The sequence below is a fragment of the Diorhabda sublineata genome, chromosome 8, assembly GCF_026230105.1.
Source record: "Diorhabda sublineata isolate icDioSubl1.1 chromosome 8, icDioSubl1.1, whole genome shotgun sequence".
Classification (NCBI taxonomy): domain Eukaryota; kingdom Metazoa; phylum Arthropoda; class Insecta; order Coleoptera; family Chrysomelidae; genus Diorhabda; species Diorhabda sublineata.
The window spans coordinates 16,559,542-16,585,677 of NC_079481.1; the positions used below are offsets into that span (position 1 = coordinate 16,559,542).

General features: G+C 33.3%; 1 protein-coding gene across 1 annotated transcript in view; it reads right to left on the reverse strand.

The window, feature by feature from the left end:
- Positions 1–26,136, reverse strand: part of LOC130447801 (1,4-alpha-glucan-branching enzyme) — a 31,522-nt gene that overhangs the window by 3,773 nt on the left and 1,613 nt on the right. The window contains exons 2-9 of the mRNA XM_056784823.1: positions 24,654–24,823; positions 17,183–17,298; positions 14,553–14,681; positions 9,674–9,883; positions 7,633–7,801; positions 5,330–5,705; positions 4,102–4,278; positions 178–535 (exon numbers count right to left, since the gene is read on the reverse strand). Of these exons, the coding sequence (XP_056640801.1) occupies positions 178–535; positions 4,102–4,278; positions 5,330–5,705; positions 7,633–7,801; positions 9,674–9,883; positions 14,553–14,681; positions 17,183–17,298; positions 24,654–24,823 (1,705 nt within the window). The remainder of the gene's footprint in view (positions 1–177; positions 536–4,101; positions 4,279–5,329; positions 5,706–7,632; positions 7,802–9,673; positions 9,884–14,552; positions 14,682–17,182; positions 17,299–24,653; positions 24,824–26,136) is intronic.

Here is a 26,136-nt window from a genome sequence, read left to right on the forward strand (position 1 = left end):
TTTCTGTAAAATCCTTGTTTTTTGTATAATAATAATTGAACCTCATTGTAACTTTTTATAACATCAAGTTCACAGGAATTAGGACAGTCCAGTCATCAAAGTATTTTGTTTTAATTTAATTCCATTCTTTGACTCACTTCTAATACAGCGACATTACACGTTAATACCGAAACTTACCTTGTCATCCTCATGTTTCATACTGACATATGCTGGATTAGCAGCTAACCATCCATATTTATTCTCTGCGTGATTCATTGCAGCATCCCAATTGTTCAAGAATTTGTATTTGAGTAAATCATCATCGACAAGATGCCATTGTCTCCTAGCATAGTGATAAGAGCTGTTATTACCCTCTCTTGGAAAATCTAACCATTCCGGATGGCCAAATTCGTTACCCATAAAATTCAAATAAGCTTCTCCCCCTAAACCATGGGTAACGAAACGAATGAGTTTATGTAATGCGATTCCTCGATCAATTATTAGAGATGGATCAGACATGGTGCTCATATGAGTGTACATTTCTTTGTCCATTAACCTGAAGCAAAATTAATTTAAGCTCAAAATTCCTGAAAAAGTAGTGCTTCAGTTTATACATGAATAGAATTACTAAATAAAATAGTGTTAAAATTAAAAAACTGCAAGAGGCAAACAAGGTAGACGACGTGAAGGTTGTATTGTCAATTTGCCATACAAGTTTTCAAATAGTTTTCACTTGAATATAAACATGGCTGATGGATGATACACATACCTAATTTTTGTGTGGTGATCAAGTGTGAAAGTAGATCTGAAAAGGATGCTGTCAGTTTTTTTCGACTATTTCGGCTACTACGTCGTTCAAACATAAACAGCATCTTTACCATCGTTCCTAAGAACGTAGGAAAACGATGGTTAGATGCTATAAAACGAGGAAGAAAAAGCGAGATATACAAGTGAGTATGCCCCAAGCAAATTCTTTCGGGTACGTGCAAATTATTAGTAAACTGTTAAGTACTTAGGAAAAGTATATTTCAGCCTCTGATTTTATTTCATGGAAACCCTGATGGGGTCCTCAGTTCAAACATGGGCTATAAAACAGGTAAAGCCTTTATCCATGCAATACAAAAAAGATACAAAAGATTATGAACTTTAATGTACAAAATGTAATTATCGTAGATTATATCACATTTGTAGTTCAGAGTAAGAATCTTTACACAATAATTAATTCTGTCTTTGTGAAAGGTTACCGGGAAAGATTCTTGTTGAAGCCTACTGCTTTTCTGTCCATAGTCTCAATTCTAATTGGGCAGAATTTAATTAAATATTACATTTTTTAAAAGAATATCTTTAGTTTTTACTAGAAGAGACTATAACTCCATGTACATGTACAAGAAATGTTCCAGGAGAATTTCCATGTGGATGTACTCAAGAAGTGTAGATTCATCCTCAGAAGACATATTTGAACTTTTTACTAAGTTAGCTCGTATCAGTATATTATTAAAACACACCCTTTCAAGCGAATCTTCAAGAAGAAAACTAAATATTATACAAGCTTAAATAACCACACAGTTTTTGAAATTACTGTACGTTTACTGGAGTCATACATAGGCAAATAACATATGTTGTTAACAATAATAACGTAATGTTTAAATCTGGATTACCAGGATTTGGGGTACAGATTTGGAATATAAACACAAAAAGTCACAATACGTTATAACGAAAGAATAAATAATATCAAATAAAAATAAATCTTATGCAATGCAAGGCTACAGAACGATCAATTACACCGAAAAAGTAGCAGAACGCAGAACCCAGTGGTCACAATAGCGTTTGTTGTCCAGCTGCCATATTAGTTTGCACAGGTCATGGTTCTGGATTGCCCTAATGGAATAGTTAGATAAATGGTAGAATAATATAGTTTCATACGAAAATTAATATTATATTTTATTTAGAATTGCAGAAAACAAGAATTTCATTGCATAGATAATAAACTGAAACAAATATATGTAGTAACAATGTTCAATTTGTTAGGTTATTCTTCTTTTTCTGTGTAACTTAGCCTTTGTCTATATGATGACTCAGTTATTGAATATTCTGGATTGTTCTAAGTGATAAAGTCTTGTCCGGATGTATTTGAAGAGCATGCGACGGGGACTTGAATTGGTTATAAACGCAGAAAAAAAAACCACACAGATTTAGATTTAGAAAACATTGTATTCTTCCAACATAAAGAGCAAACCTGTTCAACAAGAAATATCTCCCTTATTTCCAATTTCTGTTTAGTTTTATTCTTCATTATCCAGGTTTCACAGGCGTATGTCAGGGTGGGTCTTAAAATTGCCGTATAAAATCGAACTTTTGTAGATCTGGATATTTCTTTCGATGTTAATATTCTTCTAAGGCTGTTACTTTTGGCAATTCTTAGTTCGATTTCTTTTTCTTCTTGGCATTTATTATCTAGTAGTATACCCAAATACATGAAATTTTCCACTTCCTCGAATTCTATTAATGTTCCATGTGTAAGCCTATCTCTTCTGCTGCTGTTATTGGTTGTTGTTTCTTAAAGCTTTTTTCTGTTTCGTGCTAACAACGTCACATCATCAGCATAAGCTAAACGTTGATGACTTTTGTTAAATATCATGCCCTTTCTGTTGATACTGGTTCTTCTTATTATGCATTCTAAAGCTAGTTTAAATAGTACAGTTATAAGGGGTCGCATTGTCATAATCCTTGTTGTGTTTTGAAGGTTCACTTTTCTTGTTATTAATTTTTAATATGTTGGTTGTGCACTCTAATGTCATCTTAACTAGTTAAATTAGTTTTTTTGGAATTTCTAATTCTCGTAATATTTGGATTAACTTTTTTCTGTTCACACTATCATAAGCTCTTTTGAAATCAACAAAAAGGATCTGTGTTGGTATCTCATATTCATAACAGCCAGTAATCAGCTGTTTTATCATAAAAAATTGGTTGGATGTTCCTCTGCCTTTTCTAAACCCTCCTTGGTACTCTCCTAACAATTTTTCTGCGTATATTTCCAATCTTCTTTTCAAAATTGCCATGCTGTTCCTCAATAAGTTTCACACTATATTTTGTCTCTCTTCCTGTAAATAGGTAATATTAAGGCTTTTTTCCTTGCTTCTGGAATTTTCTCGGTTTTCCAAATCTGACAAAGTAAATTGTAAAGTTGTTCTTTAAGCTGTTCACCACTATGTTTTATTTGTTTTTTTGTTACTCTATTATCTCCAGGGCTATTGTTTTTCATCTTATTTATCACTTCTTCAACTTTTTCAGTGTTCGGTAAAGTCATTGATTTTCAAAGTTTTCTTTATTTGCTATTTCTTCGAGTGCATTTTCTTTTGTGACATTTAATATTTCTTTGAAATATTCTTTTCATCTTCTAGTTTTTTCCTCTTCGTCACCTACAAGGTTTCTTTCTTTATCTTTTATATATTTGGTAGTACTCTCGTTTTGTTTTCATATGTATTTAACATATTTGTAAAACTTGTTAATTTACTTTCTTTGATATTCTTCCTCTATAGTTTTTATCTGGTCTTCTAAAAATTATTTTTTCATCCTATATAGTTTCTTTGCTTTTTTTCTTTGATTGTTATATTCACTTATGCTTATGCCACCTTTTCCTTTTTTGTGATTTTTTCAATCTGAGATTTTTTTTCGTGTCGGTTGTTACTGCTTGTTCAATTTCTTCTTTTTTCTTCTTCTCAGTTTTTTTCAACAGTTAGTGTGTGGCTTTCTTCTCGGCTGCTTAAATATTTTTCAATGTCTATCATACACTTTCTTTCAATATTTCCTCTCTTTAAATCATCCAATTCAATTTCCATATATTTTGTCTTTTTCTGATTTATTTTCTTTTTCCTGCTTTTCTTACAATTTATTATAATATGTTCTCAAAACTCTTTCGATCCCTTGCTGATATGGTATATTATTCAACATCCGCATAAATAATCGACTAACCAATAACACTATTAATTATTTTCTTCAATGTCACATAAAAAGTTCAATTTTAATTCAAAGCAACAAAACAATTCAACAACGACCGATTTAAATGATAATATTATATCTCAATTTTTGTAATTGAATTATGTATTAATAAATGAAACTTACCAAAACGCTATAGTTTTGTCTCCCACCAAGGCTTGATCATGAGATTCCGCATAAGCAACGTTACCTTCCATCCATCGCCTATTGGTTAAAGTATGTACAATATCACCAATATTCCAAGAATCATCTGAAGAATGTTTCAACAACTGGATCCATTTATCTGGTATTGCCATAGCTAATCTAAAAAATATTTTTTTTATTTTTATTTGAAATATTTTCCAGAACAGAAAAATATCCATAACCAACTTAATTCCAATCTACCAGTGTAAATGTTAACAGAACGTCACGATAAATTACAATAAACTTAATTGTTCCTCTCCATTCTTTGACTGCTCTATTGTAGTTTGGTTATGAGAATAACAGAATAACACGACAATCACGTTTTTAGGTTTCTGTTGTTTATTTCTAGGAGTCCAGACTGGAAGTATATCCACGGGGTATTTTTCAACCAGAAATATATGCAATTGAGCAATGAATCGCGAATTATTGCAAACAGGTGATTATTATCATGTCTGATAACCAAATATCCATTAGAACTCTGAACTCCAACATCATAACATCCAAGCTGATATGGGAATGCCTGGACAAAAGAACAGAGTTAACTTCCAACGAGACAAATGTAGAGGTGGATAAACCCTTCGTAGCACCTGAGCTCTTTTGTAGATACGGTTTCAGGACAATAGAAAACACACTAAAATAGAAGGTGGATAGAAAATACTTGTTACTGGAACAATCTACAGGGTTTGAGATGGGCGAACATACTTCTGAAAAAATATAACCAAAGAAAATGTATCAACATAATAAATACAATTCACCAATACTAAAAGGAGGCCTGTAGGGGCATTGCTGCCTCAATGGTCACCCGAAGACGCTAGGTTTAGTAGAGAATACAACGTGCAAATTCTGCTACATAGAGGATTAAATCTCTATCCAAATTCTGTTAAGTGTGAGAGACTACGAATTCTAGAGCATGATGAGATGAACGTCTATGGCAGCTAGAGCCAACTCAAATCCTAAATATTTGAAAAAAAGTGGGATTAATGGATCAGCTGTGAACAATGAGCATCCCCAATGTCTCAGCAAGAAGAGGGGACACAATAGATCCTTTGGGTCGCATTGTACATGACACTCTTGATTTACACACATATACATATAATAATTACTTCCAACTCAAACACATTTTATTATTGTGGAAAACGTATATTATTAAAGATGAAGATATGATATTTACCTATAATCGAATCCCAAACAGCCTTCACTAACTGGTCGGCAGGTACCAGGCATACCAGATACATCTTCCGCAATAGTAACAGCATCCTTATGTATCATATGTATCATATGATTGGCCATCATAAGATAAACGAATCCTTCGGTATCTACACCTAAACCAAAGTAATCATCATAATGACCCCCAAAACCTTGTCCAATTCCTCTCGAGTGATACAGCATTGAAGTAACTCCGTCAAATCTAAAACCATCAAATTGGTATTCTTCCATATACCATCTGACATTAGATAGAAGAAAACGTAGAACTTCAAATTCAGAATAATTAAATAGTCTGGAATCCCATAAAGAATGTTCTCCTCTACTACCAGCGTGGAAATAACCTTAAATAGAAATTATTAGAAATTTGAAAAAAAAACTCAAATGATACAGATAATAAAATAGTCCAGGAAATGGAGCGTTTTGGCTCGCAATTTTTTCGTCCTGCCTGGATTTACTTGAAATATTCATAGAAGGTAGGGAATGTCTCAAGGATCATTTTCTATATCATGCCACCGCTAAAACCTTCGGAGTGGTTGCCCTCCCTTCTCGAAGCTGGAATTTTTTACGTTCTGACTACAGGAATCGATGGAAAAGGTTATTTGTGGTTGAAAGTAACAGCTTTTCGACGAAAAAATCGACATTTTTAAAGGTTTTTTTTTGCGAATAACTCAAAAATTTTCTGTAGAAAGCAAAATTGTAGCTTTTAAAAAACAAAAAAATCCTTTTTTTTTTATAATTTATAACTAACAGGAACCGAGATATGGCATGTTATTGATTAGCTTTTGTCGTTAAATGCATAATTTGAAAGATGTAAAGCTAAATAACGGGAAAACTTTGCATTTTTCGAGGAAAATTACTAGAATTTTTTTCCAAGTATAAAATTAGAGCTCTAAAATGAAAGTAGGCTCTAACATGAGTATTAAGCGACTTATTATCAAAATAAGGTCGGTTTCAGCCTTTTTCTACGAAAAAATCAGTAAAAACAACCCCCTAATAAAAATAGATCTTCGTCCTTCTGTGATTCTCTTTATATATGCATTATAGATACATTCAAAAAATTTGACCAATTTAAAATGAGTAATTTTGTAAAAATTGGGGTTTAAAGAGCAAACGACTTTTTTTCAATGTCGTATTTTTCACCCTTTACTTCAAAATATCTGCGAAAATACTGGAGATAAGAAAAAAATAATATAATACTAAATTGTAGCTTTTTGAATGACTAAAATATTCCTGTGTGTAAATTTTGTACACATTGAATATTTGGCGAGATATAACCGTAAAAAACATCTATCTATGAAAAATCAGTAAAAAAAATCCCTAACTACCCCCCTAATAAAATCACCCTTCTGTGATTCTCTTTATATATGTATTATCAATACATATTTGGATTTTAAAGAGTAAACGATTTTTTTGCAATGTTGTATTTTTCGCCCTATACTTCAAAGTATTTCCGAAAATAATGGACATACGAAAAAAATAACAAAATACTATATTGAAGCTTTTTTAATGACTAATGAATATTATCCGAGCCCTTTAAAGCCGCCCGTTTAAAAAATGAGCGATACTAAGGGGTTTATAAAACCAATCAATTTTTTTATCTGCTCATGTGACTGCGTGTATGAGTGTATATATTTCGTTGATTCCTTCCAAATGTGTTCGAAACTTCGAAAGAAAAAGCACGTGCAATGAAAAAATTTTTAGAAATATTCAAATGTGTTTCTTATAGTTATGAAAATAAATCGGTTAGTATATAAAAAAATTATAAATTTTATTGTATGTAATGCGTGACTATGTATGTGATAATATATTTTTTTCTATGGAATTCTACATTTTTACCATTTAAATCAATTAAATTATATTAAAAAAATTGCTGTGTTAGGTTGGTTTTTAAAAGTTGAAGCATAATGAAATTGTATCCTACAGCATAAAACAATCCTTATTTAACTAATCCAAACCAAATTTTAAGGTTAAGGTATAAATTGTTTCTTTTTATAATTTTTTACAATATGGGATAGTTTTCACCCTTATAAAATAAAAAGCGTAGAACGACACAATATAGCAAATGAACTAGAGGGTGAAATGAGCCTAATCCCAAATTTTTGTACAAATCGATCCAGGACGAAAAAATTGCGAGGTTTTGCCTTTTTTGAGCATTATTTTCTGAACTAAAAATGATCCAACATTTTGACAACCAATAAATTTCAATGCGATTCATTCAATTTAAGTATTCTTTTAGCTGTGAGTTGTAATCTTAAAGTGAAGTATTACCTGCATCGGTTCCATCGAATCTATTGAGTCCATCCATTACGTTCTTGCTGGCGTGAGAATGAACAATATCTAATAATACCATTAGACCCATCTCATGAGCTGTATCGACTAAGCGCTTAAGCTGTTCTGGAGTACCATAACGACTTGAAGCCGCATAAAAACTAGTAACCTATAAATATATAATATATAGACTGCTAACACTTTTTATTGACTTGCTTATGTGCAAACGGGGCCATGAAATCATGACCAACAGCTATTCTAGAAGTGATTCTAAATCTCCCACTTCTCTACATAGTACTGGAGAGCGTGTCAGAAAAAACATCACTTAAAATGTGAGACAGAATCATCCAAGAAAACCAGTTCCTAAATAATGACCAACTCTGGGACATGCCTCAGGACGTTGTATAAAAAAAGTTTGAGAAAAACTTGACCTCGATAATCAACTGTAAAAGCAAGTGGGATCAAAACACCACCCAAGAAATGCTATTAAATGGTATACGAATGAATCAAACACAGACGGAACTGGAATAGGATTATACGAACCCAGAACCAAATACTCTGAAAACCTAGGCAGCACACCAAGCATTTTTCAAGCAAAAATCTATGCAAATGAAAAATGTGTTCAGTTCAATCTAGAGAAGAACTATCACAAACAGGAGACCATCATCCTGTACGATAGTCAAGCAGAAATTAGAGGCCTAAGTTCCACTATCATAAAATCAAAGCTCGTTTGGGATTTCCTAGAAAAATTAAACGAACTAGGCAAAAAAAATTACCCTACAATGGATTCCGGGACACACCGGAGCGAAGGGAGATGAAATAGCTGGGGGCAGAAAAGCCCTTCATGGAACCCGAACCCTTCTATGGTATCAGCTACAGAACAATGGAAAAAGCACTGGAAAAGAAGATAGACAGGAATTATTGGGACAACTTACTGACACAGGCAAAGACACTTTTGGGAAACTATAACCAGAGTAGATCTGCTGAATGTATCAACGTAAGTAGAAACAATCTACGAATACTAATAGAAGTTCTATTGAGGCTCTGCTACCTCAACAAACACCCGAAGACAATAGACCTAGTAGATAATGCGGTGTGCAGATTTTATTGCACATAGGACGAATCCTCAATACACATTCTCTCTACCTGGGAGCGCTACAAGCAATGAGGTAAAACATGTCTAGGATCATTTGATTTATTATATGGCTGGTCATAATTTAAATGCTCCTTAAACCGAACGTTAACAGACATCTTAGTCTCTCTAGCAAACTCTTCGCCACAATCATTAAGATCAATTCACAGGTGATGACGAATGCTCTATTGCAATTAAAATTCATTGGAATATTCAAGAGCTTTCAGATATACCGTTCCTTTCGTTGATAATCGATAAATTGTTAAAGACTTAAATCGTTTGCAAATAGTTTTAACGGACGGTGTAATTTTTTTTAACAAGCAAGTTCATATGGGCAGCATAAGCAAATATTGAAATTTAGATCCTCAGACTGAGTGAGAAGCTGATGAAAACGTCTTAAGAAGTTTTAATATGGTCAAGTAAACTTTCATCACAATGTATGCAGTATGTATGCCAACTGATATACCGCTTATTGGGTATAATTGTAACATTCACGGAAGTTGGTTAGGTTAGGTTAGGTTGGCTGACAATTTTCAGCCTCATGTACGTTCTAATGAGACTCCGCTTCTCCGCATATTTGGGTAAGAACTGGGTACTTGCATGTTTAGTAATTGTTATTAAGCAGTTCTCAACGATTTACCCCGTCACACGGGTTTTGCACTAAAGTTTATAACTAATGAGATATTTTTATGCTAAAATGCCGAAAAGTATAAAAACCTCAGTAACCTATCAATTTTTAAAGTTTAAAAAACCGTAGACAAATGAAACAGCCCTTCAGCTGATTGTATTTACCCACCAGTCTACCAGGATAGAAAGGATTAACCTAAAAAACCTACAGTCCTACAAACTAGGTTTACAAATACTTTTTTAGACAATGTAAAATATTTGAATTCTATATTTTTTACCTACCTGATAACCAAAACTAGCATAGTAAGCATGCTCCATTATTGCCATTAGTTGAATGCAGTTATAACCTTGTTTGACAATTCTAGGAAGTATATTGTCCGTAAAATTGTCGTAACTACCAACTTTAAGTTCTGATGTGGCAACACCAACATGGCACTCGTAAATTCGAAGACTCTTGTGACGGTGCACTTTTTTGTTCTTAAATATATATCTCTAAGAAATGAAAAATATTATAGTACACATTTTTCCAAGTTTTAATATCTTTTAATTCTCAAAACTAATTTCACGGAAAGTATAACATAAAAGAAATGAATAGGTTTATAATGAGCAATGAGGATTCTGCATTAGAAATGAAATGACAAAGGAACTAAAGGTTAAGTTGAAATACAGGAAATACTTTCCAGAAATTAAAGAATCAAAAGTAGTCTAATACAGGGTGATGGACTGTCTATTGTTATTTTTAACTCTTATTTTGAACACATATTGATTTAGTTAGTGAGAATAATGCTAACTCGAATTTTTGCGCATACGTTGATGATATGAATCTGTCAAGAGCAAAAAATCTTCTAATTTAAAGTTGCACGCACTGCAGGATTTTTAATATATAATGAAAAAACGAAATATATTGTGATGTACAAAGAAAACAGTATTGCTACATATACAATAAATACTGAACTCGATTTTAGCTCAATAATTATTGAAAAAAATGAATTAAATCCGAAGAACGAAGCTAGGCTAGCTGCTGGCAATTGATGCTATTTTTCAATGTGTAACAAGCCATTTTTTTTATTTTGTTAATAGTTTTAGTGTAAATTCGTATTTTTTATTTATATGGGAAACAGAACGAATAGAATATTCTATTAGTTCTATACGAAGATGGTCACATAAATACCTAGAGATTTTTTTTTTAATTTAATAGCTAATGTACAATCTACTCAAAAAATACAGAATAATAAGTAAATGATATAATTTCTTGCTAAATGACTTGAGACGGCCACCATCCACTGATGGGTCTCTTCACATGCGTGTTCGTTGTCAACGCATTCTTCTCTCCTGCCATCTCACGAGTGTCTAAAGAGATTCTTCAATGGCATTGAAATCATAGGTCGCCTACTATTAGGCAACCAAAACTGGACTGTATTTGTATAAACTACGAGGGCGAATCAGTAAGTACGGTTAATTGATTTTTGGATGATTTTGTACATAAGTATCTTATTTTCCATTGTTAACTGCCGATTAGCCGGTTCATATTTTGAAGTTTTAGCTTTAGTTTAGTTTTTTAGCTTGTATGTGTTTCTTACAAGTTAACTTTTGGTCCAAGGCCCGAGGTATTTGACTTCTGTTTTTACTGGAATCGGCATATCGTTAATGGTCACTTGCGGTCACACCTCGTTTTGTGGTGAACGTGATTTGTCAGTGTTGAGTTTCATTCTCCACTGATGTAGCCATTCTTATAGAACATTAAGGTGGTATTGTAGTTTTTCTTGTAGGGTTTGTATCTGAAGACATTATCATCTGCGAAAGTAGCGATACCTAGAGATGCGGTAGTTACTTGGAAAATACCACTGTATTAGAAAGTACATAATCTATACAGCATACGTTTCAAGTTTGAAGACGCTACGTTGTTTAGTATTTATTTGGCAGCTATCAAGAGTGAACGTTTTCAGTGAATTTGTGAACATGGAAAAAATTGGTCATCATTATGTGATATAATACTTTTAATTGAAAGGCATTAGCCCAACCAATATAAATGTTGAACTAGATTCTACTCTGGGAGAGATTGCTCCTTCGTTATCAAAACGAGGTCGTACAACCTGCGATGACCAGCATCGCAGTGATCGACCAAATGAGGTCACAACTCTAGAAAATCATAATGCGATACTGAATGATCGTCGACTGAAAGTGCGCGAGCTAGCAGACATAGTAGACATTCCAAAAAGTGCGGTACATCGTATATTAACTGAAAATTTGGACATGAGAAAGCTGTGCTTAAGATGGGTGCCGCGTTTGCTCACAATGTTACAAAACCAGTGCCGTGAAGATTTTTCCGAGTGTTTGACAATGTTTCACAGAAATAAAGCCGAATTTTACGGCGTTCATAACCATGAATGAAAAGTGGATCTATCACTTTAAACCCGAAACAAAAGAACAATCAAAACAATGGATTGAAGAGGGAGAACTAGCTCCAAAAAAAGGCAAAGACCGTTCCATTTGTAGGCAAGGTCATGGCGTAGGTTTTTTGGGATAATTTTCATTGACTATCTTCAAAAAGAAAAGCTATCAATGGCGAATACTATGTGAAGAAAGTGTTGTTTCATCAAGATAATGCACCAGCTCACACATCCGGCCAAAATTAATGAATTAAAAATTGAATTACTACCTCATGCACCCTATTCACCTGATTCATCTCCTTGGATTGTTTTCTGTTCCCATACTAGAAAAAGTGACTCGGTAGTCAAAGATTTCCCAACAATGAAGAGATGATGTCGGCAGTTAATGGTTATTTTGATGAGTTTGACGATTCTTATTATAAAAAGGGTATCGAAGGTATTTTTTCCAATATTTTTGTGTTTTTTTGGTTGGATCGGGTACTTTTGAGACCATCCTCGTACTACGAACTATTATACAAAATTTGCTTAAAACAAAAGGAAATTAATAAAGATAACTGGAATTTTTTGAGCAATATATATGTTACCGGAAATGTATGTAATACGTCACTGTATATAATTCCTAGGAAATGTATGTAATTCCTAAAATCGCACGGAAATGTGTAAAATAAATTATATTATACACATTTCCTAGGAAATCTATACATTGTCTAAATAGCAATCGGAAATATTTGAGATATCATTGGGTATGCGAGGCTCGTACATGTAGAGAATGTGGATGTGCAATCCACGCTATTTGCGCTGTTGCTAAAGGATTTGGATCTAAAGTTTTGTGTCCATTATGTTCAAAAAATTATAAAGTACAAAATAATCGTCAAAGTGCTAAGAAAAAACTACAACAACATGCTGAAAAAATGCTAAAAACGAGTGAATATATATATATATATATATATATATATATATATATATATATATATAAAGCAACATGATATCATGATATAAGAGAAACAGCGAATCTAAAGAATAATATCACCACAAATTTTACTAAATTTACTTTACTGATTTATACACTTTTAGAATGTAGATAGATAGAGGACGATTTAGCATCGAAATTGGAGTTTCAGTGAATTCTTTAAATGGAGTGGGTGGTCGATAACAAATTAATTCCTTCAAAAATTCAAATTTTAGAATAAATAAATCAGTGCTACAATACGTGAACAAAGAAATATTCATAATGTTCGAAGAACAGGCATGTTACAAATGATTGGTAAAACTAAAATTATATAAAACAATATTGAGACCTATTGCAGCCGAGTACCACTCAAAATCAGTAGAAATGTTTATTAGTTTTGAAAAGAAAATTCTGTGAAAAATTTGCGCACATAAGCATCCTGATAGGCTAATCGTGCTCTATTTAAAACGTTCAAAGGCCAATGTCGTTTGAAAGGCTAATCAGGCACCTTGGTGAAACGTTCACACTCAAATATAAAGAGTTAAAAGTCGATAAACTGTTTGACACTAATTACAGTAAATTGTACTTGCTTATGTTAGATTAACCAAACTTTATTGAATGCTGAACACAAAACAAATTATATCAGATGCTGGATTTGCTAATTCAGCAAAGTTAAAGAAACATTCGACGCAGAAATTAGACAATTCTTTCTCAATAAAACGATAATCCGTCCACACCTGACGGACCGATACCTGGCCCACGAATTTCCAAGTAACCTTCTTAATGTCCAAATAGCATACAATTAAATTAATCCTCCACGATATACCCGACTTTGGGAAAAACCAAAACCTTCTCCCTGCTCTTTGTTCCATACTTACACGAAACCATGCGAAGCGTTTGGAATCGTGGAGGGCGAAACAATCGAATCTCGAAGCGATGCTGCGCCGTTTTCGGAGATTCGCGCGACGTAGTCTAATCCTTCGTTGTATATATTTTTGTGTATATAGTTCGGTTGATGTATTATGGTAGTTTTGAGTTATCGAACTTTGTTTATCGTGCTACCTCTTCACTACTCTCGAGACTAAGTCTAGTACCCATAACTGGCGTCCCCGATGTGATCTATGCATCTTTTTGTACTTGCTCAGGATGGACATCTCATCGACAAAATAACCAAACTCACGTTCAGGAACTAATATTTAGCAGCGACATGTCGAGCGTAAAAGTAATTTCTGGTGACACGTCGTATCATAAAAACCTTGCGGAATTTTCCAGAGGTTACGCGTCCCAGTTATGGGCGTTATTGTTAGTGTCGAGTGTAGTGAAGAGGTAGCACGATAAACAAAGTTCGATAACTCAAAACTACCATAATACATCAACCGAACTATATACACAAAAAAATATACAACGAAAGATTTAACTAAAATTAGCTAAATCTATGGAAACGGCGCAGCATCGCTTCGCTCTCTCGAGGCAGAATGAATTTCTTTACGATTCCAATAGCCTCTGGGCCCCTGAATTCGTGTAAGTATGGAACAAAAAGTAGGTAGAAGGTTTTGGTTTTTTCCAAAGTCAGGTATATCGTGAAAGATTGATTGTATGCTATGTGGACATTAAGAAGGTTACTTGGAGACAGTTTTCGATCCGTCAGGTGTGAACGGATTATTGCTTTATGGAGGGAGTTTATTTGGAGAAAATGTAAACCTATATTAAGTATTTTTAAACGGTGGTCGCCAAACTTGTGAAAATTGTAATTAATAATAGTGTTTTTAAAAAATGACTTTTTTAAGAGTCGGTACAGTCTAATTAAAATTGATGTACATACCTCAGTTTGTGGCGGATTCCAGAATTTATGTCTATAAATGGTTCCTTCATTCTTGGGTGGTTCAACAACGTATGTTGCATATGGTGACAATCTATCTTCTTTATGCCCTTCCCAGTTTTGAACTACCACCTAAATAATAAATATTCAGATTATATAATGTTTAACCCATATTTTGTCAAGCATATATATGAGGACTGTTTGACAGAAGTCAATTTTCAATGAGAAAGATGTTTCAATCTTCTTTTAACTCTACACTCTTAGCTCAGCAAGTTTCTAATTTTTTCAAAATATCCAAAGAAAAATAATTTTTCGCAAGCTTCCCAAAATACAAGTTTGTCATCATGTGTTCCATTTTTCTGCAAAATAGCGGCCGGATTGGCAGGCACATCGCCGTGATAGAACAATACACTTTTGAGCAACAAATGCGGTCATTATATAAGATAATATTCATCTTACTTCCCCCAACAGCACAGACTTATGTCAACCATTAGATGTGGCTTATTTTAGGCTTTTAAACGGAGTTGGATAAGTACGTTTTTGAATTGGAAGTTAAAAAATAGGGGTGTAGTGTCAAAAAATTGATTCCCCAAATTATTGAAACAATGTTTAGAAAAACTGGACGAGAATAATAGCAAGGTCAATATATAGTCCGGTCAAATTAGACAAAAAAATAAGAGTGAAGGTCAAAGGTGAAAAAATGGGTTTTTCGCGATTATCAGCATGTAACTTCGAATGTCTAAATTGACCGGACTAATATTACATTTTATTTAATATTTGTGTGAGATTTATGAATGAAAATAACAAAACTAGGTAAAGCAAACGAGAAAAAAGTGGTCAGGGCATCACTGGCAATCAAAATATTTATTATATCGGGTGCTACTTTATTTTTGGAGTCTGATGGACAGAAAAGAGCACTCAGGCGATGGTGGGCCAGACCCTGGCTAGATAGAAAAATGGGAAATATGAGTTTAGCTATAGAATAAGACGAGAAAACATACAAAAAAACTACTAACCAAAATAAAAGATAATTAAGAAATAAATGGCGAGAGACGTAGTATTAGCAGATCAGAAACTCATTTCTCCTAAGAATTGCAACATACACGCAATAAAAATGGCATCAAACCGATAATGTTGCAAGTGCGAAAGAGAACATAAATCGCACACAAATATTAAATAAAATGCAATATATTGACCTTGCAATAAATTCCATGTAATTTATTGCACGTTGTCTTGCATGATGTCAAGCCTTAAGCAATCTTTATTCTGAAGTAACCTCCACTACTGTAAGAAGAAAAAAAATTCAAGTATTCAAAATGTTAATATTAGCGATACTATTCAAGAAAACATTGAAGAAGAATTACCCGATCTAAGTCAGAATGTAAACCCAGTACCATCACCAAAGAGAAAAAAATGAGTCAGGACCTACAAAGATTATGATGATTCGTCACATGATGAAGATCTCGAATTTAACGAAATTTCTTCTGACAGGGATGTTGATGAGATAAATCCAGTAGAACCAAAGGCTAGAGACTTTGTTTTAGTGGAATTTTCATACAAAACTCCACACAAACCAAAGTTTTTGAAGAAGCTTACAGGGAAAAGTAACTGTAACAAAGCCAAATTTTGTATTCACGTGCAGCTTTATGCGCCAGTCAGCAAATTACAAAAAAAATTATTTTTCCTAAGGTTAAAGACATTACAGATGTCGAGGCAACACAAAGATTGTCAAAGTTAGTTCCTGTATCTATTCATCGCGGCAAATATACTTTTACTTTATTCTTTAGATTTCTTTCAGGTCCTTGGAAAGTTTCTTTTTTATATAATTTTTATATCTATCGGGTAACCGAAAAATGTTTTTTATTTATTTATTTATCTTTTCCAAAACGTTTGTACTTTTATTACATAATAAACAAGTAGTATTAAAAGACGCAGTTTTTCTTTAAAAAAAAACACTACTTTTTAAAAATGCTCGATACATTTTTTAAAAATGATTTTTGATGTCTCAATTCTAAAACACAATTTATATTGTGTCTCAAGTTACCACCCCTGTGGAGGTGACTTGAGACGCCCCAAAAAAAGAAATTATATAAATTTAAATGTTTCATTTCTGTGGATATTGTATAATAGACGCAGACCCAAAATATGGCGTTGATTTGAATGATCTAGCTTGAACGGTTACTTTTTAATATATGTGTTTCAAGTGACCTAACTTGACAATATTTTAACAATTTCCTTCGTTGCCAAGGGTGTTAAATCTAAGACGATTTGATGGTTATGAAATTGGTGCACTTCAAAAGATCAAATTGGCCACTTAAATATTATTGAACTTTCAAAAGTCTGTGAGGGGGCTCTCCGCTCTGTTGCTAAATGATTTGTTCTTCAAAAGAATGCAACTTCAAAAGCAAAGCAGAGTAATTAGCAATTTCCAAATCGACAATTTGGAACTTTGGAAACATTTTTTCCCAGAACATTTTCAAATAGCATTCGAGATTAAAATTTAAATGAGCACTCTACAGGATTTGCCCAGCTTGGTTAATTTTTCGATCTTTATTCACAAAACTAGATTATATTGATCATACATTAACATGTGATTCTAAATATCATTAGATTCGTTACTAGGAAAAGCATACCTTGAGTTCAGATAAATGTTTGATAACTGGTGAGCCATCTGAATTTGGTGGTAGTATCAATTCCCATTTTCCAAACTCTAATTTGTTGTATGGATGACTATCACGATTCCAACCATCTAGAAAGAGAGGAAATCTACGTGTTAACTGTGAGTTCTAGGATATTCCAAATAACTTCTACTTATTCAGATTAATAACATTGGAAAGTTCTCGTTTAAATGAAGACAATACATCATCGGTGTTGTTTAATTTGATAAACCAAAACCAAAAAAGTGTACGATTGTAATAGTAAAAATACCAAATAATATTTACCAAGCCAGTGGATGGATAGATGATATTTGTTGTGTACTGTGACTAACATATATTCACAGTAGGTGCATTAAATACAAAGAGAGTTTGTTGAATTTAAGTATAAGAAAATATTCACTGACTAGTTGACGATATGTTATAAGCGATCGAAGTTTGTTTTGAAAGTTCTAATTCGCTTTGAGCTCTTTAACATTCACTGGTCTGATCTTAGAAACTTTGTTTTTTAAATAATCTCTTTACAAGATGTCCAAAGGCACGGGCGTAGCCAAAGGGAGGGTTTTGGAGGTTCAACCCCCCGGAATAAGCAAAATATTACCTAATATTATACCGAAAATTATACCGAAAAAAAAACGAGGAGTGAAGAGAGTTAAATTATTACATTTGAATATAAATAGTAGCGCCTAGTGCCATCTAAGCGCAGTTTTTTGGAAGTTTCTGGGTTGCTTGAGTACATTCCAACGGTCTCACAAATCTTATTATTACAGCTCTGAAAAAGCATGGACTTGAATATTATCATGTGGTTGGTCAAGGTTACGATGGGGTAGAAGGGTAGAAGCATCGCGTTCGATCTATGTTCGATTTGAAAACGATCCAGAAACAAAGCAATAATCGCTGGAATGGCGACACTAGTTCTCCAAGAAGTTTCGTGTCCAAAAAACTACTGGAAAAGTTCTTGCTTCAGTTTCTGGGATTGACACAGAGTAATTATGATTGATTTTTTGGATAAGGGTAGAACAATAACTGGAGATTACTATTCGACATTACTGACCACTCTACGGTAAAAATTAAAGAGAAAGCAGTAAACAATTTCATCTAATAGTGAATACATCGGGATAGTTAAAAGTGAACCAAACGTTGTATTTAAATAAATTAGTGCATTAAGGAAGTTTAGTGGTAAGTGTAAATGAATAGTTTAGTCTACTTAACATTGGTCTACAAATAAATTACGTAAGTGAGGTACACCGTGTGTATAAATTCACCCAACCGTTTTGTGATTAAAAACTGTTTAAATAAATAAGAACATTCCAATACAAACGAAATTAACCAAATAAAAGTCTCCAACAAGTTGAAAGTTTTGTATTTATGTGGTAGTATTTAGAAATGGGCTAATTACATTGTTTTTGTAACTGTTTTTATAGATACAATTTCTATGAAGGCCTTTTTGTGTATTTACTGCAAATTACGAAATTTTTAGAAATTGAAAGATTCTGCAAAGTGATTATAATGTATATAAAAGAGTCTAGCAGCAGGGGAGTCAGTGAACAATTTTATGTCATAGTGGATTCATCGAGATAGTGGAAAGTAAACCAAACGTTGTATTTAAATAAATTAGTGTGTTAAGGATAGTTCTTTTGTAAGTGTTAGTGAATAGTTCAGTCTACTTAACATTGGTGTACAAATAAATTACTTAAGTGAGTTTCACGGTGTTTAAATAAATAAGAACATTACCAATACAAAACAAAGTAACCAAATAAAATTCTCTAATTGAAAGTTCAAAAAAAATAAGAAAGAAAAGGGCACACAAGTCATGGAATTTGTGGCGATGTGTTCAGGAACGTACTTTTTTTTTGTATTTATGAGGTAAAATTTGGAAATAATTTCACTAATTCCATTAGTAAGTAGATTAAAAACCGACAAGCCATAAATACAGACAACCTTCTTGCAACAATGATGTTTTGTGGAGCAGGTATTAAAACGCAAGTTCTAATCTAGTACTACATCAATGTTTTATCTTGTACTTTGAAAATCATATCATATTTTTGTAGAAGTAACACACACATCCATGATTTGTAAAGCTGGTACAGTGGACCCAACAACTTTCAATAACGTTTAAGCTAGCCATGACTTCTTTTGCTACAGAAAAAACAGTTTGACTGTGTGTATCACTCTGAAAACAATTTTGTATGCCATTGATGAATAAAAATTGCTATACCATTTAGTTTAACTTGAAACTACGACACAGAAGTCGTTCAAACTCCATCCAGTCCATGTGATTAGATAAATGATTAATTCCAAGAACATTACATCAGAAGAAATTGATAAAATACTGTTTTATTTTAAAATTCTGTTGTATATAAGTCACATGCATCACGTTTTTTATCATCAGCATCATTTTTTTTTATTACAAAATTCGCATCAACCGTATATGTACTGGTTATTAGCGATTTAGTAAAGATTAAGTATTTAATCTATGAATAATTGTTAAATTAATTTTATGATAGAGATCTGTTTAAGGTAATTTTTAAGGTAAGTAATGTTGTATTTTGGTCCTAAAATTTCACGTATTGTTCCGAGTGGTAGATTTGATGATGATCTTTCTGAGTTAAGAGATGGACATTCTGCGATTATGTGTTTTATAGTTCATTTGCAATTGCAGTTGCTACATTTTGGTTCGGGTTTCGCATCAAATAAGTAGCTGTGCGTCAGTCGCGTATGGCCTAGACGCAGACGGGTTAGAAGAACTTCATCTCTGCGATTTTTCGATAGTATTGACCATGGTTTTATTGACTCTTTCACTTCACGAAGTTTGTGTGTGGATGTTGACCATTTGATCTCCCATTCATTAAACACTTTACGCTTTAAGATTGTTTTAATATCGTTACTAGTTAAAAAGTTCACGCACTCCGCACTATCACTAATTACAGCTTCCTTAGCCGTCAGGTCTGCCTCTTCGTTTCCTTTTATTCCAATGTGTGAGGGGATCCAACAGAATACTATTTTTTTGTTGTTGTCTTGTATGTATTGCAGTTGTTGCTTGATTTTGATTACTAATGGATTTGTGGTGTGAATTTTTTGAAGACTTTGGATTGAGCTAAGAGAGTCTGTGAGTATGACATGATTAGGCTCGTTTGATGAAGCGGCGAAGTGGGTAGCTCGATATATTGCGTATAATTCAGCAGTGAAAATGGATAGGATTTGAGGAGTTTTTATCATATATTTGGAGGTTAGTGTAATGATTGCGATCCCCGTACCGTCTTGAGATATTGATGCGTCTGTGTAAATATGTACAAAGTTTTTGTACTCATTGAGTATGTTATTTAAGTGTCCTTCGATTAGCTTATGGTTGGTGTGGTGTTTGTCGAAAGAAGTGAGATGGGTAATGAATTTCGTGCTTCTTATTGTCCATGGTGGAGTTGGAGAAGATTCGATAGGAAGGCATTCAGGAATAAAGAAATTTAATTCGCTTAGATATGATCGAATTCTAGCATAGAAAGGTTTGGGGGTTCTGGGTTTATTTGAAAAAAGATTTGGGAATTTCTTGGAGAAGCAGTTTTGGAGGGTCGGATTGGAAGGATTGGATTTTAGTTTGGCTGCATATGTAAGGCTCAAATATATTATTCTGTCTCCCAATGATAGTTCCCCTGATTCGCAGTACAGACTTTCCACTGGTGTTGTTTTGAATGCACCTGTTATCAAACGTAAGGCTGAGTTGTGAAAGCTGTCGAGTTTTTTCAGTAGCGATTTGTTTGCTGTTGAATATACAATTGATCCATAATCCAGTTTTGATCGAATAAGTGTTCGGTACAATGTTAGTAATGTTTGTCGATCTGCACCCCATTCTTTGTTCGTTAGCGTTTTCAGTAAGTTCAGTCGTTTGTTGCAAGCTAGGAGAAGGTTTCTAATATGGTAGTTTCAGCTTAGTGTGTGGTCGAATAGTATTCCGAGAAATTTTATTGCTGTTTCCATTTTTATGTCTTCATTATAAAGTTTCAGTACCGGTTTGTTTGGTATGTTCTTTTGTCTTGAGAAAAGAATATAGCGAGTCTTTGTAGTTGAAAAATTAAAACCAGTTTTTTGTGACCACAGTTCTAAGTTATGGATAAAAGCTTGACTTTGTGAGAAGAGGTTTTTAATATTTTTTCCTTTACAGTAAACAACTAAGTCATCTGTCGAGCTTTTACTGGCAACTTTAAGTTTTTCAGGATGTCGTTGATTGCGATGATAAAGAGTGTGGAACTTATGATTGATCCTTGGGGTACACCATTATTAAAATATGTTTTTTCGGAGGTGATGCCGTTGGTTTTAACTTTAAATGTTCGATTTCTCAGGAAGTTTTTGATAAAATCCAGGCAGTGACCATGTATGTTGAATTCGTATAATTTTTTTATAATGTAATCATGCCTTGCAGTGTCAAAAGCTCGGTTAATGTCAAAGAAAATAGCTAGACAGTTGCTTTTTAGGGCAAATGCTTCGTTGATTTCTATTATGTTATCCAGGGCTGATCTTTGTTGTCTAAATCCGCTTTGTTCCGGTATAATAAGGTTTCTTTTTTCTAGAGTCCAGAGCAGTCTGTTGTTTATTATTTTTTCCATTAGTTTGCACATAGCACATGTGAGTGATATAGGTCTATAGGATTCAGGATGGGTTCTAATGGTTTGTGGTTTCAGTATAGGAATTATTATGGATTCACGCCATTTTTTAGGAAAGTTATGCTGCAGCCAGATGGTATTGAACAGGTTAAGGATGTATTCGTGGGCAATTAAGGGGAGATGTTTCAAGAAGACAATTGGTATTTCATCTGGTCCTGGTGACGTTTCTTTCAGGCTTAAAAGAGCTTCATCATATTCTTGGGTGGTAATAGGTAAATTGATGGGTTCGTTTTCATCGAATTGTATCATTACCTCATCCTTTTCTTCTCTCTCTCAACAATAATAACCAGAAGTGACCAAAAAACGTGCAAATAGGGTGGACGTTTGATGACTTTTACATTATGTACCAGCAAAACAGTTGTTCGTGAACGACTTTCACACCAACCGTTCAAGAATTTGTTGTTCACATAAACCGATCTTGAAATTACAGTAAATTATAGCGCCCACAATTTTTCTTGACAATATTTTGATGGTACATCGAATGTACCATTATTAACTCTTTGGTAGCATCATCTGAACTGCAGTCAGATCTCACTACTTAAGGATGGTGTTTGAAAATGCGGTGTTACCAGCTCGGACACCTCTAGTTTCGTTACATCTCAAAATATACTGATTGGCTCTTATGGGGTTAGGGGTAGTCAGAATTTTCAAAAAATCAATTTTTTTGCATTTTAGTTAAGTGTAATATCTTAAAAATATTTTCTGAAAATTTCAAGTTGATCCGATAATTAGTTTTTGAGTTATTCAACAAATAACAAAGAGAGCTCGGGCACTTCAAAGCGCTCAGAAAAAATGGATGCTGCACGTGTGAAAGTGGCAGATCAGCGCGCCAACGACAACACTCGGGAAGCACAGCAAATTGATGTTTTGGAAACTTTCACAATGGCTGAAGAACTATTATATGGCCCAGGAATAGATGACTCATTGTAAGTAATTTAATAATTCGTATTTTTGTACATAAATCTATTGTGAAACTTTAAACGCGTTTATCTCAAAACTATGTTTTTGAACTGGTGACAACTGTAACTCGAAAACCGCTTAGTAGATTTTAATGAAATTTATACAGCTTTTAGAATACATAATAAACTCGGGCCTGATCGAAGGATTTTTTTTTCAAAAATTTCGATTTTCTAAGACCAACTAACTGTTGATTTTTTCCCTTATATCAGCAGTGAAGTTCTGAATGAACGTTCCTATAAACGACGAGGTCATTAATATAAGGTAAAAACAAAATGAGTTTGATGTTTGTAAGAGTTTAGGTGTCACAGAAAAATAGTTCTCATCACTGCGCTGTAATGTTTTGATCTTAAAGAAGTGCTTTCACGTTTTATGGTGACGGTGTCTGGTAGGATTCGACCTAAAATGAAGTGCTTTAATGATTTAGAATAGAGTGCTAAATTTGACGGGAAATTTGGGCGTCTTCCTCTTCTTTCATTGCCTTATACGTTGGGAGCGTTGGCTATTAACAGGGCTATTCTTATCTTGTTTACAGCGTTTTTAAACAGATCGACAGATGACACTCCAAACCACTGGTGTAGGGTGTGCAACCATGAATGTCGTCTTCTCCTTGGTTCCCTCTTACTATAATTTTTGCCATGGACAATTAACTGTAAATGACGGTATTTGTCACGTCTTAGTATGTGGCCAAAATACTCCAGTTCCCGTTTCTTTTTACTGTAAAGACGAGTCTCCCTAGTATCTGCATAACTTCCATGTGCTCCGTCCAGTATATTTCCAAAATATATCTACATTTCAAAAGTTTCCAGTCATTTTAAAGTACCCTCGGTTGTGGTCCAAGCCTCCACACCATAAAACAAAACAGAAAAATATGTAGCACTCTCAATTTTAGTTGTAAAGAAATATCTTTGCTGATATATAGTTTCTTCATGTTGTTAAACGCAGCTCAAACTCTCATGCTCTAGTGATCATATTTATATGATGCCTGGTCACATTTTGCGTTTACTGTGGTTCCAAGATATGTGTACGTTTCTACCCGGTCTATGTCTTGACAGTTGAGCTTACAGGGGCATAAGGACAAGGGTCGAAGACCTATGCATTAACGAGCAGAGTGCTTAACTATGGTGTGATGTAGAGTACTGCCAGAGTGTCGTCAAATGCCACCTGCCTCGCTTCAAAAACTCATCGCCTCGCCAAAATAATGATTTCATCTTTTTGGAAATACTGTACTAAGTCACATATGACTTTCTTCAGGAACGATGAGGTACAAGATTTTCTTCAGGTGTGATACCAGAGTACCGTCGAATGACATAAACTAACTTAGGTTAGGTTAGCCGGCGAGTTTTTGAAGTGAGAGTGGTATGTACCTTTAAACGCTCCAAGACAACCCAATATAAAGACTGTCCAGTTACTTTTTGTGGATTATGGATATTAGACAAAAGAGCAACATTGCCTTCCGTTGCTACTATTGAATATCTTCGTTTGTCCAGATGTCCAGATCTCATCTCCGGTGATTATGAGTCATATTCGCTCTGAATGCGACAGAACAAATCCTTGCAAATCGCTTTTGGCATCATCTTGTTCAAATCTTTCGCATGTTTAAATTTTCGCGTGACATCTTTAAAACAATCATAAACTATAACGTAACACTTCTAATTATTTATGGCGAGAAATTACTAGGGGGTAGATTTGACATCGTTGGTTTGGCCTAGGCCAGTTGAAATATTTGAATTATTGATTCGAAAATAAATGAAAACTAATATGACTACAGAAAGAATATAGCACTTACTATTTTAATGGTAAATGTTTCAAACTTTAAACTAATTTATTACACTCACTGAATTCTCCTGCTAGGAACAATTGCTTGGCTCCTGGAGCCCATTCTCGGCAAATTATCGTGTTATCGGGTTGAACATTTATTCCATAATATTTGTAAGCTTTTGTGAAATTATCTAAGCCTCCACCATTAACTTCAATGGAATCCTCGATGTCTTTGAAACATGCATATCTAAAAGTATTTATATTTAGTAATTATCAAAAAATAGATTGAGAACAGTATTTACTAATTAGAAGGAATTCAACTTATGTATGCAATAAATGTTATTGATGGTAAGAATATTATTTTTACTTCCTATTCCTTCCAACAATTATCGAATTATTTCAATAAATATGATATTAGTATAAGTCAAAAAGGACATAATACGTTATCCAAATATATCGCTCTTGTGGGAAGTTATCCGATTGATGAGTGACCTTTTCGACTGACCAATGTACTTTTTGTCACAATTTAAACAAGGTATTTTATACTATGTTAGGTAATTTATTGATTGATGTTTTATATTTTATTTTAGTAACAATACATTATTGAATATTAAGGGTTTGACTGTTATGCTATTTTAATATTGTGTTGTTTGAAGATTCCAGAAAATTTAGGGGTAACTGATTTTATATATGGTAAAGGTGTATAAATTTGTGGAATAGAAATGTTAGAAATAACGATGATTCAATGTTTAAGTCAGTGTCAGATGTGTTATACAAAATTCGTTTCAAAAGATACTTTATTTTTCATCTGTTTGACTAAATTAATTTTAGTGTTACGTGAGTGATATGAATGATAATTGATATATTTTCCAGAACTTATTGGTTTCCTATACCAGTCAGTTAAAATTTTGTTATCTTCGTTTCTTATAAATTTAGTATCAAGAAAAGGTAGATTTTTCAGAATTCTCCTTTTCTATAGTAAATTGCATATAGGGATCGAAAATATTGAAATAAAGTAGTAAATTATCAATTTCATTATAAAGAAGGGATACAATATCATCAACATACTTTTTAATGAAGAATAATTTGAAGGATACATAATCTGCTAATATAGGGGATATTGAAGACCCATTGGTGTTCCAAAAATTTATTGGTAATTTTTATTATATAAGAGAAATATGTATTGTTGAAAATGAATGTTATTAATTCTAATAGTTTCTTTATTAAGTTTGCAAGTTTCACTTATATTACATCCAATCCTAATAATACATAATTCTGTGATAATATCAAATTATTAAAAGTTTCTTTGATTTTAAAGGAGTCTTTTATATAATAAACATTTTGATAATCATAAGATTTAGTCAAAATTTCAGTTAACCGATTTTTAAGGGTAATGTGAGTGTTAATTGATCCTACAATGGGTCTAGCTACAGATTAGGTTTATGAATTTTTGGTAAACAGTAGAATTCAGCAGAAATACCGTTATAATTTGTTAATTTCTTCTGGGTTTCCTTGTCAATTTCTTTTTGTTAAATTTTTTTAATAAATTGTTACAATTAT